The 13737-nt window shown below is 39.4% G+C and overlaps 1 protein-coding gene across 1 annotated transcript in view; it reads right to left on the reverse strand.

The window, feature by feature from the left end:
- Nucleotides 1-13737, reverse strand: part of LOC118815495 (rho GTPase-activating protein 21-like) — a 103253-nt gene that overhangs the window by 18522 nt on the left and 70994 nt on the right. The window contains exons 13-17 of the mRNA XM_036581650.1: nt 5236-5382; nt 4764-4866; nt 4400-4442; nt 1638-1757; nt 561-860 (exon numbers count right to left, since the gene is read on the reverse strand). Coding sequence (XP_036437543.1) covers nt 561-860; nt 1638-1757; nt 4400-4442; nt 4764-4866; nt 5236-5382 — 713 coding nt within the window. The remainder of the gene's footprint in view (nt 1-560; nt 861-1637; nt 1758-4399; nt 4443-4763; nt 4867-5235; nt 5383-13737) is intronic.

The raw sequence follows: 13737 nt of genomic DNA on the forward strand, positions 1-13737 counted from the left end.
GTTGGGCACCTCTGGTCCTACGTTTGCTTGCTGTCTGACGAGCATATATTTTGCGAGGGAACGCAAAACATTTGCAAGGGAACGCAATGTCAACTTTTACCACGGCCCCTTAGAGGCTCCGTACTTTTGCACTTTGTCTTGAATGAAAAACTTCTTCCTATCTTTTGCAGCTTAATGTGTCCAAGACCCGTCTACTTTGACAAGAACAGGCCGTCTGACTGACATGTAAAATAACCAATCACTGTCATTCTAGTGTGTGCAGGCTTAAAGAAGCGTGATGCTCTGTTGAAAGAAGAAAAAAAAAACTTGTACAAGTTCATTCTGACCTGATGTTTCTCATTACAGGAATGGTTCAGTCAATAACGCTAATGTTGCTAAGATTAAATGAAAGTGAATAGTCAACAATTAGCATTATTCAACTGACATCACGCTAAACAGTGACTACTAGCTTCCATTGACTGTTGGCAACATTAGCATGTATGGTTAAACTATTACATTAAAGTGGCTTAAATCTGATTTGAAAGGCAGTCTTGGGCAGGTGGCGAGTGGTCGAGTCTCACCTCCTCATCCAGGTTGCTGTTCTCCTGGATGGCTCTGATCCAGGACAGCATGTCCTCCCTGTCCTCCGCCTGGAACAGGTACTCGCAGTCCGACGTGGTCAGCCGCAGGACGTTCTTGCGCTTCGTCTCGCTATAGGAGATGTCTATTAGGCAGGCTTTGATGCTGATTGGCAGGGGCTCGTCCTCCGTCTGCGAGCTGGCGTGGGCTTGAGCCTCCTTCTTATCCTTAAATAAACAAAGCGAGTGGCCCCGGAGCACGGCGTACATCTGCTTCCACGGCCGCATGCCACTGCCTACACGCTGCAGACAAAAGAGGAACAAGGTATCGAAGTAGAGAAATGATTAAGCAAACCAGTAAAAGTATTAAAGAGGATACAAGGTCTTGGTGATAAATACAAAAACAACTGTATATATCAGTGGGCACACTGATACCTATGACCGATACCACGAAGCAACATCTGACACGTGCATGCGCACCAGTAGACAGAACTTAACAACGCGTCAGCGGTGTGGAACGACAAGCAGCAGTAAAAATGCTCATGGCAGAATCTGTAACGGCAGATTTTGGTGTTAAGAACAGGCTAACAGAGCCGCTTACCTAAACGGCTGAGCTGCTTCTGTTAGTAATCACTCGTCTGCCGCTGTGTGGTCACTTACAGTCTGAGTTAATGTTACTGAGAGAGCAGGAGAAACCACCAGACTCTCAGTGTAATGAGGCCTTTAGCCTCGATTTAGTCTTTAGCATAGCAGCCCAATAGCCAGGCCTGTGCCTCCACTAGCACACTAGCTGTTTTGCACGATAAAAATTTTTTACATTTACTTAAGTTGTTAAACATGGTTCCTATTACTAATTTGATTATAGTAAATACTAATTATATACAGTAAATAAACAAAAATAGGTTTCCTTTAGCATCTAATGAATATAATCCAACAAGTAAAAGCCGTCTAGCCAAGCTGAGTGTTTTATTTGTGACACAGAACACAGATTTTACCAAAGTAAAGCATTTTAACAATGTAACTGTATAAATATAAGGAGTTATGGTGTTAACGTGTGGTCAGTGTGCATGTGTGTGTTACCTTGCTCTTATCTGAGTTGAGCTGGCGGAAGTGCAGTAGTCCCTCCTTTGTAGCGTCACTAAAGATGTCTGACGAAGAGTCTCTCCTGGAGCCGGAGTCTTCTGAGGATCTATCCACAGCCTGCAACACATTACACATAAACTTTGCACATATACATGTATGATACATCATATTTTAATCGCTATCCTGATATAAATCTGTTCTAGATGTTGTCTCCCATTCAAAGTCCTAAAATGTTCCTCCAGCATTCACAATCTAGAATGTAGTCTTCTATTCATACTGTTCTAGAATGTAATTCCAATTCACTCAGTTACACAATGTTCTCCCCATTCACACTGTTCTACGTCGTCTCCCAGTCATACTTTTCTAGATCTTGCTTCCCATTCAGACAGTCCTAAAATGTACCTGCATCTTTTACACTGTTCTGGAATGCTGTCTTTCATTCACACTGTTCTAGAATGTCACCTTCCATACATGCACTGCTCTCGAATGTTTTCCAGTCAGACTTTTCCAGAATGTTGACTTGTATTCACACTGTCCTAAAAATGTTCCCTTTCATTCACATGGCTCTAGAATGGTGCCTATTATTCACATTGTTCTAGAACGTTGTCTTTCATTCACTTTTGTCCCTATTCACAGTGTTCTATAATGTTCTCCCCATTCACACAGTTCTATGGAGTCACCCATTCACAATTTTCTAGATGTTGCTTCCCATTCAGACAGTCCTAAAATGTTCCTGTATCATTTACACTGCTTTGGAATGTAGTCTTATATTCACACTGTTCTAGAATATCACTTTCCGTACATACACTGCTCTAGAATGTTTTCCATTCAGACTTTTCTAGAATGCTGACTTCTATTCACACTGTTCTAGAACGCTGTCTTTTCACCCTGTTCTATAATGCTCTCTCAACTTCGCACTGTTCTAGAATGTTGCCTTTCATTCACATTCTTCCCCATTCACAAACCTCTATGATGTTCTCCCAAATTCACTGTTCTAGAATGTTGCCTTTCATTCACAAACCTCTATAATGTTCTCCCAAATTCACTGTTCTAGAATGTTGCTTTTCATTCACAAACCTCTATGATGTTCTTCCAAATTCACTGTTCTAGAATGTTGCCTTTCATTCACATACTTCCCCATTCACAAACCTCTATAATGTTCTCCCAAATTCACTGTTCTAGAATGTTGCCTTTCATTCACAAACCTCTATAATGTTCTCCCAAATTCACTGTTCTAGAATGTTGCTTTTCATTCACAAACCTCTATGATGTTCTTCCAAATTCACTGTTCTAGAATGTTGCCTTTCATTCACAATGCTCTATAATGTTCTCCCAAATTCACTGTTCTAGAATGTTGCTTTTCATTCACAAACCTCTATGATGTTCTTCCAAATTCACTGTTCTAGAATGTTGCCTTTCATTCACAAATCTCTATGATGTTCTCCCAAATTCACTGTTCTAGAATGTTGCCTTTCATTCACATACTTCCCCATTCACAAACCTCTATAATGTTCTCCCAAATTCACTGTTCTAGAATTTTGCCTTTCATTCACAATGCTCTATAATGTTCTCCCAAATTCACTGTTCTAGAATGTTGCCTTTCATTCACAATGCTCTATAATGTTCTCCAAAATTCACTGTTCTAGAATGTTGCCTTTCATTCACAATGCTCTATAACGTTCTCCCAAATTCACTGTTCTAGAATGTTGCCTTTCATTCACAAACCTCTATGATGTTCTTCCAAATTCACTGTTCTAGAATGTTGCCTTTCATTCACAATGCTCTATAATGTTCTCCCAAATTCACTGTTCTAGAATGTTGCCTTTCATTCACAATGCTCTATAATGTTCTCCCAAATTCACTGTTCTAGAATGTTGCCTTTCATTCACAAACCTCTATGATGTTCTTCCAAATTCACTGTTCTAGAATGTTGCCTTTCATTCACAATGCTCTATAATGTTCTCCCAAATTCACTGTTCTAGAATGTTGCCTTTCATTCACAATGCTCTATAATGTTCTCCCAAATTCACTGTTCTAGAATGTTGCCTTTCATTCACAAACCTCTATGATGTTCTTCCAAATTCACTGTTCTAGAATGTTGCCTTTCATTCACAATGCTCTATAATGTTCTCCCAAATTCACTGTTCTAGAATGTTGCCTTTCATTCACAAATCTCTATGATGTTCTCCCAAATTCACAAATTCACACTGTTCTAGAATGCGCCTTTCATTCACAAAGCTCTATAATGTTCTCCCAACTTCACACTGTTCTAGAATGTTGCTTTTCATTCGCATATTCTTCCCGTCGCTCTGTTCTAGAATAGTCTCCTACAGCTGCAGTGTTCTAGAATATTCTACTATTCTCACAATCACACAACATTCTCCAACCATCCACACAGTTCTACAATGTATCCACCCTTTACACAAGTTGGTTCTTCAACTTGTGTTTTTTCTCACTTCATATTATTCATCAAATAATATCAACCCCAGCTTATGTTACAATACATTTTACCACCATCTTAATCTTTAAATTGTGAAGTAAAGTTGTACTGCAGATCATTTCAGAACTTATTCACAAACAAGGCAATAATACCTTTCCATACACAAACCTCCAGTAGTAGCAGCAAGAATTTATTTGATATGAATTTATTATGCATATAAAAGATAAAACAGTCACCAAAAACACACACAAACACACACAGACAGTACGCTATACTGTGTAATAGTGAGCCATACAGTGTTAGTAGAGGCTGTGCTCACCTTCCTCAGTCCTCTCAGACCAGGGAGGTGCTTCATCGATCTCCTGTACAGGCAGATATAACACACATCATTACTGCAACAGCACAGGCATCACTGGGGTGACACCACTCATCATTAGTGTACCATCAAACCCAAGGACCCTATTTCCTGGGTTTTCTACATATACAATATTTGGCAGACATTCTATTGCAGAGCAGCTAACAGAAAGCATCACCTCAAGAACTCCAGCACTGCGGTTTATGTCAGCATGATATAAAGGATCTCATTCTAAAGTCATGAGGTTGTTTAACATACACTAAGTAACACACTAATAGTGCTGCTATAACAATATAAATTATTTTGATGTGAACAGTTAAAACCTTACCCGCGTCCTTCTTCCCGGAAGTTATCCAAACCCTCATCGTAGGACTTGGACCGCTCCGTTTTAGTACCAGAATCCGACTCCAGAATCGTGAGACGTAAGGAGTCTGGAGATGTTCAAAAACCAGTTCAGAAGTTAATCCCTTAACCTGCAGCCTTTATTATCAAGTAGTAATCAATTCATTAATTACTATGAATGTAAAGCACTACTGGAGATTGATTAGTTTTACCAGAGCAGGTTCTACATGTTCAAGATTTGATCGACCAGTTGTTATAGAATAAAGTATCTAATTATACTGAATTAAAATCACTCCAGAATTATTACTGTCAGACTGTAAAATTACACACTGCAGATTAATACTGGATTAAAATCACTCCACAATTATATATATATATATATATGTATATGTATATATATATATATATATATATATATATATATATATATATGTATATGAAGGCCCCTTGTATCTCACCTTGGTCATGGGAGAGCTGGCGGCGGATAACAGCGGATGGTGATGTGGGGCTGGGAGGGATGGTGGTGATGACCGGAGTGCTGGAGATGACAGCGGACGCAGGAATGTGTGTGTTATCATGGTCAACACTGGGACTGGACGGTTCGTCTGTGGAGACGGAGAGGTTTAAAAATATCTCACATTGCCTTTGTGTTCTCTTCATTTCCAATAATTTTCTCATTTTTTATATAGAACCTATTTAACCAGGCTTGAGAAAGATACTTTTATTTTTTGACATATCAACAGTACAAAAAATACCATGTGATATTCAAGTTTTTTATTAGTTTGCTTAGCTTTAAGTTTAAACCTATTAGATGGTGAAACAAAGACCTAAGGCTACAGATGTAACAGGTGCACTGTGTGTAGACCACAGGCAAGGTCACCTAAACTGGCACTACTTGTGAAGTCAGACAGATTAGGTACATTATAACCAAAAATTAAGATTCATATAGAACTGTTTTCTTCCACACCTACATCTCAGCACCCCAAATCAATACCAAACAAAACTGACGAATAATTAACCACAGATAAACAAGCAATGAACAATCTACTCACCCAAACAAACACACAAAAACAAACACTCTTTCAGACCTTAACATCAGAGCTTAAAGGAATACCTCCTTCAGTCATCGGTGATGCTCCAGCTCGTCACTAATACCACAAATAAATAAAACGACGCTGCGCCTCCTCAAAATCCTCATAATTATCCCTCACAATATAATTCAGCTTCTCCACTGACATATCTACTGTCTCTTCCAGTCACTAGTGTACAGAAGGCTGAAGTGCAGCACTAAACTCCTGTGTGGAGCAAACAGGAGCTTATTCAGCGCCACAGAACCGACGGTCATTAAGAGAGATAAGAACATCCACACCTTTCCAAACACACACACCTCATTACAGTGAGAGGAAACAGGCATTCAGGCACTTTCAGTATTTAATCAACTTCCAGCGCAAATCCACTGCAAATTTACACATATAATGTCTGCTGACTGGACAAAAAGCATTCAGACACTATATTAAAATGCACACATATGTAAAGGATGCATTAAAAAACTCAGGTTCTAGATATATTAAGTGCAAACTGCAGCTGTTTATTCATTATAAGATGTTACCATTGGAAAGATTTCACCCAACATGGAGTCAGACACTACATTAAAATGTACACATATGTAAAGGCTAAATAAAAAGTTCAGGTTCTAGATATTACTGCTGAGAAAAGTTCAAACTGCAGTTGATTATTCATTATAAGATGTTACCATTGGGAAAATTTCACCCAACATGGAGTCAGACACTACATTAAAATGTACACATATGTAAAGGCTAAATAAAAAGTTCAGGTTCTAGATATTACTGCTGAGAAAAGTTCAAACTGCAGTTGATTATTCATTATAAGATGTTACCATTGGGAAAATTTCACCCAACATGGAGTCAGACACTACATTAAAATGTACACATATGTAAAGGCTAAATAAAAAATTCAGGTTCTAGATATTACTGCTGAGAAAAGTGCAAATCGCAGCTGTTTATTAATTTTAAGATGTTACCATTGGGAAGATTTCACCCAACACGTAGGAATCACAAAGTTAGGGAAACATTATTAAACAACGTTTATAAACTGAATTCGTAATTGGGATTATTTGGGTCGTGCAACCAACTTCTAAGACTGAACTTTGGAGGTGTGGAAAACTATCCTTGCCGATTTCTTTGAGAAAAGCAAGTCTCCTGAAAAGAATGGGTGCAGTAATAAAGGCAAAGCGTGGACACACTGAACAAAACATATTCAGCTGCTGAGGCTTCTCAGTAATTTTCTGTTAAATTAATGTTTTCTACTTTTTTGAATAACTTGTGCATTAAAAGTCTGGACTGGAAACTAAATTAATGAAAGGGCAGTTTCTGAATTTTACACAGTACTGTATGTATAGGCATAAACAAATACACACACACATGCAAACCTTTACACACACACACACACAAACACATCCGTAATCAGATGTCCAGAGGAAAAGGGCAGAGCGTTTACTCTATATTGCATCATCAGCTGGGATGATGACGTCATATCTTGAGATACAGACTAAGTGACACAGAGAGAGAGAGAGATTGAGAGAGAGAGAGGGAGAGAGAGTGAGAGTGTGCGAGTATGAGCCACAGACAGATTAGGTGAACATGCCCTGACTGGCTCTACAGTCTCCACTACATCCTCCTCTACTGTAACTGCACAACCAACACCCAACACAAGCAGGTCGTCTGAGTAAGAGCAGATTTATCCCCTGTGCCACCTTCTAATGGACTTTCACAACTCAACAATCAGAACAGTTCCCCTCTAACGCTCACATTTCAGGTTCCGCGCCTCATAGCGGAACGTGACCAAGGGCAGCATGAAGCCATGACAATGTTGGCAAGGTGACAAAATGGATGATCATCACAGGAGAGCTTCAGCAGTGTTTATCGTTTATTTAAGGAGGTAAAAGGCCTTATTTTAAATTGAATAACACTGGGTTCATCTGGAATTCAACAACGAGATGTTTGGCATCCATGGCTCCCAAAAACACGTTTGATGTATTCCACCGCTGCAGTCGATGGCAGAGTTGGGAATACTGAACTCTTCGGATCGTTCCGCTTACTGCTGCGGTCTGCAGAACGTTGCTGCTGGCAGTGCAGGATTTTCGGACGCGGCTCCTTTAAAAACAGTGACATATCTTGTCAGCCGTACTCTTGTGGTTCTAGGATGTTGTTTTCTATTCACACAGGTCTAGAATGTCCTCCTTCATTCACATGGTTCTAGAATGTCATCTCCCATTCAGACTGTTCTAGAATGTTGTATTCCATTTACAATGTTCTAGAAGATTCTCTCTGTTCATGTGGTTCTAGAATGTTGTTTTTTTATTCACACAGGTCTAGAATGTCCTCCTTCATTCACATGGTTCTAGAATGTTATCTCCCATTCAGACTGTCCTAGAATGTTGTATTCCATTTACAATGTTCTAGAAGATTCTCCCTATTCATGTGGTTCTAGAATGTGTTTTTTTTATTCAGACAGGTCTAGAATGTCCTCCTTCATTCACATGGTTCTTGAATGTCATCTCCCATTCAGACTGTTCTAGAATGTTGTATTCCATTTACAATGTTGTAGAAGATTCTCTCTATTCATGTGGTTCTAGAATGTTGTTTTCTATTCACACAGGTCTAGAATGTCCTCCATTCACATGGTTCTAGAATGTTATCTCCCATTAAAACTATTCTAGAATGCTGTAGTTCATTTACAATATACTAGAGTGTCTTCTCTATTCACACAGTTCTAGAATGTTCTCCACCGTACACACAGTTCTGATGTCCCTACTTCTCCTTATGTTATGCTGCACCGCAAGCAGTTCTCCGTTCTGTTGTTCCTCTGATAACTGATCAAGCGGTTTCTGCTTGTATCAGGCCGATACTGATACTGCCCAGCAGACAGTGCCATCTCCACCCTGAGACCATATGCAAATGACTAAGCTGAAGGCTCAGCTTTTACCAGCAGAGGGAAGGAAGGAAGTACAGGAGTGAAAGATGAGCTGAGGCTGAGTTGTACCTCAGATCCCACATGGAACAAAGAAAACATTTCATATGAAACAGCACAAATAAATACAAATCAGCTGACCTGCTTTTCAACCACTCAGAAAAGCTACAGCAAATTCCTCCTACAGCAGTCCAGCCTGCCACTCATGTTGCAGGAAACAAGGCAGCCATGCACGTGTGCTGATTCAGACAACAAGCTACCCAGTTCCAGGACAAACAACTCTCACCCCACCTTCAACCTACGGACTGACAGCTCGTGTCAGCCTCTTACACCTAACCATGTTATGAAAAACCACCAACCTTTATGAGGAAAACCAGGAAACAGTCTAATGATATAAAGCACTGAGCAAATGTCAGAGAGCACCCATCATTTATTTAATTCCCAGTCAAAACGGGTATTAAATTCAAGTTCATTCATGTTTCAGGATCTGCTTGAAAGCAGAAAGCCAAAGGAAAATAAGCGAAAAAACAGGAGCTTCCAAAACCGAAATGATTAAAAGCTACAGGAAAAGTGAGATTCCTAACAACTACCTGGAAGACCTGCTAGACACCCATCAGATAAACAGCACATAAAGCTTTCATCTTTGAGAGAGAGGAGAAAATCAAGCTGCTGGTTCTTCAAGGGTTCTTCAGTAAAGAAATGCTTCTATATAGAATCTTCTTGGAAATGATTCTATATAGCACTCAAAAGTGTTCTGCTATTGAATAAATTTAACAATGCAAAGAACTACTGGATCAAGCAAAGGGTTCTTTTAGTGTTCATGGTGGTATATAGAACCACTTTCCTTACTAAAGAACTCTCGAAGAAGCTGCTTCAGATCTGAAAACATCCACAGGTGTTTCTGTCCATCCTTCCACTGTGAGAAGACGACTCAGCGCTGTGGGTCTGAAAGGATGTGTAGCTGTTCAAGAAGAACCTCACTGAGAAAAGGAGACGGACACATCAAACAAAGAAGCTGAACAATGGACTGACCGCCCCAGAGTCCAGACCTCAACATCACTGAATGGGTTTGATTAGTTCAGAAAATGATCAACCAGCTTCTAAGACTGAACTTTGGAGGTGTGTCTGCAGATTCTTTGAGGAACTGAAAGTGGAAAAGAACTGGAGCTGTATTAGAAGAGCGACACACTGAATACTGAAAAAATCAATATTATATTTAGCTGTTGAGGCTTCTGTGTCATTTTCTGTTAAATAAATGTTTTCTGCTTATTTCCTTACACTGAAAAACGTATAGCTTATACCTGAAGACTGTTTTAACCCTGCTGTACCCAGATTCATATTAACTCTTAATACTCTGGCTTATTACATACTAAGGCTTACTATTCAGTAATTACAATAAGGACTTTAATGCAAACTGGTTGTTCTTAGGTTATAGAAGTGTGTAATAAAACCGTGGGCCCTGGCCAGGTAAAGGGTTAACAGTAGTTCATAATTACGCCACATAAACACAGCTGCCAGTTTCATATTATAACACGGTTAAAGTCTGTTCCACACTGAATGGGCTAATGTAAACAGTGGTGATATCACTGTCTTATCAGATTCAAAAAGCACCCTGAACAGAGGCTTTTTTCCCTGCAAGTGATTCCACTTCTAAGTAGGCTATTGCACAAACACACAATAGACTAGACTCTGAATTATACAGAAATGGGAAGTGATTAATTCTTGTGTTTACTGGAGGCTCTGGATCTGGGCACTGAGCGAGTGTCTGAGTCATGATGGATGGCGTCAGCAGGTGCAGACAGAGGTTGGTGGAAAAAATTTCATGGACTCCAGTCCCAACAGGCCCCGAGGGTGATGACGCTGCCATCAGTATGGGCACGCTGACCGAGACTGCCTTCATGTAAACGTGCAGTAGAGCCAACAACTTACGTGACGCCAGCCACATCATGCCTACAAAGTCGGCCATGTGTCTGTTTTAATAAAGACTAGGATTCACTATTGCAATAACAAACACATATTATCAATCTCATACGTCCTGACTGGAGTTTCAACTGTATCTGCTGTTGTTTGACATCAGTGAACTCTAATATACCCATCACAACAAAATACAGAGTTAACTAGAAAGGCAAACTGACTCCTGTTTCCAGTCAAAAAGGCCATTAAGTGCAAGTTATTCATTATTCAACAGGTAGTTTGGGGAATATTAAATGTAAAACAATTCTCTTGCACAGACAAGCGGAAAGTCAAAATTTTATATGTAATTATATATATATATATATATATATATATATATATATATATATATATATATATATATATACACATATAATAATGTCTAGAGACCTTAGAGTACGCCTTATACAATTTAAAATTCTGCATTGGGTCTATTGGACCCCTACTAGATTGCATAAGCTTGGTTTAAAGGACACAGCTGAGTGTTGGCGTTGTAAGTCTGAAGAGGGGTACTTTATTCTATTGTCCTACAGTTCAGGAACTTTGGAGGGCGCTTTATGATTTTGTTTGTAAAGTAGTAGGTAGTCAAAGCCCCTTTTGCCCAAGACTGTCTTAGGAGATCCTTCCGGGCTAGTAACCAGGGACAAGCATTTAAAGGCATGGATTCAAACCAGTTTAATGACTGGTAGGCAGGTTATCCTTAGGAGGTGGAGGGAAGCAGGCCCTCCATCATTTCAAGAATGGGTTGCTGAGATTGGTAAAGTAGCAGCATATGAAAAACTATCATTTAAATTGTTTGGGCATTTAGAAGTGTACAGATGTAAATGGGACAAATATTTAAGATTTATAGAGAGCTCTTAAAAGAGGAGTAACATGCAGTGATCCGCTTTGTTGTTAGTGCCATTTTTACTTTTATTTTGTTGTTCATTATTAGTATTATTTATTGATTTATTTTCCTTTCTTTTAATGATACAGAACCTTGTACAGTACTGGATTAAACCAGGTCATGAATGTTGCACCGACACAGCTAGGGTGGGTAGGGGGAGGATAAAGGGGCTTATGTTGTTACAAATACTGATATGTGTGGTTTTGTATTAATCTAAGAGAAAAATCAATAAAAAATGTCAAAAAAGTCAAAAAAGTCAAAGGAAAATAAGCCGGGAAAAAGGAGTTTCCAGAAAATGGGCCTCCTAACAACCACCTGGAAGACCTGGCAGACACCAAACTGTCCCCACTAGATCAACAGCACTTAAAGCTTTCATCTTTGAGAGAGAGAAGAAAATCAAACTAGAGAAATATCTGTGCATAAATGAGAAGACCAAAAACTACAACTGAGCGCTCATGACCTTCGACCCCTCAGATGACTGTACTGAAACTGTCATGTTTCTTTGATGGATATCATGACGTAGGCTCGGGAATACTTTGAAAACCATTGTCGATAAATGCTGTTTGTTGCTGCATCAACAAATATAAGTTAAGACCGTACCATACACAGTGGAAATCACGTATTAAGATCACCCAGAAACACCGCCAACTTCTCTGGGCTCGAGCTCATCTGAAATGGACTGATGCTCAGCGGAAATCTGTGTTGTGGAATGAAGAATCAATCTTTCAGATTTGTTATGGAAATAATGGATGCTGTGTTCTCCAAACCGAAGTAGGAACATGGAAATCTGTAAAAGCAGCATTAATATATCAATAATGAACCACTTGCATAAAGAATGAGGAAGTCAAAAGTGAAAAACAAAAATGTCTAAAACTGGAGTTCAAAAACTGATTTAAAGCTACAGAGAAAACGAGACTCATAACAACCACCTGGAAGACCTGATAGACACCAAAACTGCCCCCATCAGATAAACAGCACTTAAAGCTTTCATCTCTGAGAGAGAGGAGAAAATCAAGCTGCTTCAGATCTGAAAACATCCACAGGTGTTTCTGTCCATCCTTCCACTGTGAGAAGACGACTCAGTGCTGTGGGTCTGAAAGGATGTGTAGCTGTTCAAGAAGAACCTCACTGAGAAAAGGAGACGGACACATCAAACAAAGAAGCTGAACGATGGACTGACCACCCCAGAGTCCAGACCTCAACACCACTGAATGTGTTTGACTACTTCAGAAAATGATCAACCAGCTTCTAAGACTGAACTTTGGAGGTGTGTCTGCAGATTCTTTGAGGAACTGAAAGTGAGTCTTCTGAAAAGAATGGAAGCTGGAATAAAGGTGAAGAATGACTCACTGAATACAAAAAAAAAAACTAATATTATTTTTTAGTTGTTGAGGCTTCTGTGTCATTCTCTGTTAAATATTTTCTGCTTTTTCCTGATTTTGTGAATTTGTACTAAATGAAATTAAACAATCAAAGGTTTCTAAAGAACATTTTGCTTCCTGCAAAACAAAATTGTACACACTAATTCAAACTCCAATCACAGTAAAATGTCTCCTCTTTTACTTACAAAAAGTTCTTATAGTTTTGAATCTGCAATTTCAACAGAATTTCAGCAGTACAATGAACTATGAATGAGAAAAGGTGAATAAAAAAAAATCACAATCTGCTTTAAAAAAATCGCCAGCAACTTAAACACACTCAGGAATATGCTACCGTTTCATTATGATGCAACTCTCGTCCTTCCTGGTTCAGATGTCTCAGCTATGAAAACATAGGAACCTGAGCTAAGAGCTTTACATGTAAGTGGGATAGAAGAGGGTAAAAAGGGGCCTCCTCTTTCCTGCAGCCTGAGGCAGAATCTATCAGCAATGTCACGGCTATACCCTCTACCCCACCACACCACAACGTCACGTCTTATCAACACAAAGCTGACGGTCCTTCGAGCCGTCGTGCAGTTTAGAGACGCTCCCTAAGGCTGACGCACTGTATGAGCTCCTCTATCACTCAAACAGCTGCCAGAAGCCATGTCAGAGTGCATGACGTGTATTTAAATGTAATTTGCAAGCTGTTTAAGCTTGCAGAGTCCTGCAGCTCTGCTGAGTGTGAAAGCTGGGGAACTTTAAAACCTCCT

This window comes from Colossoma macropomum, unplaced genomic scaffold (assembly GCF_904425465.1).
Source record: "Colossoma macropomum unplaced genomic scaffold, Colossoma_macropomum, whole genome shotgun sequence".
Classification (NCBI taxonomy): domain Eukaryota; kingdom Metazoa; phylum Chordata; class Actinopteri; order Characiformes; family Serrasalmidae; genus Colossoma; species Colossoma macropomum.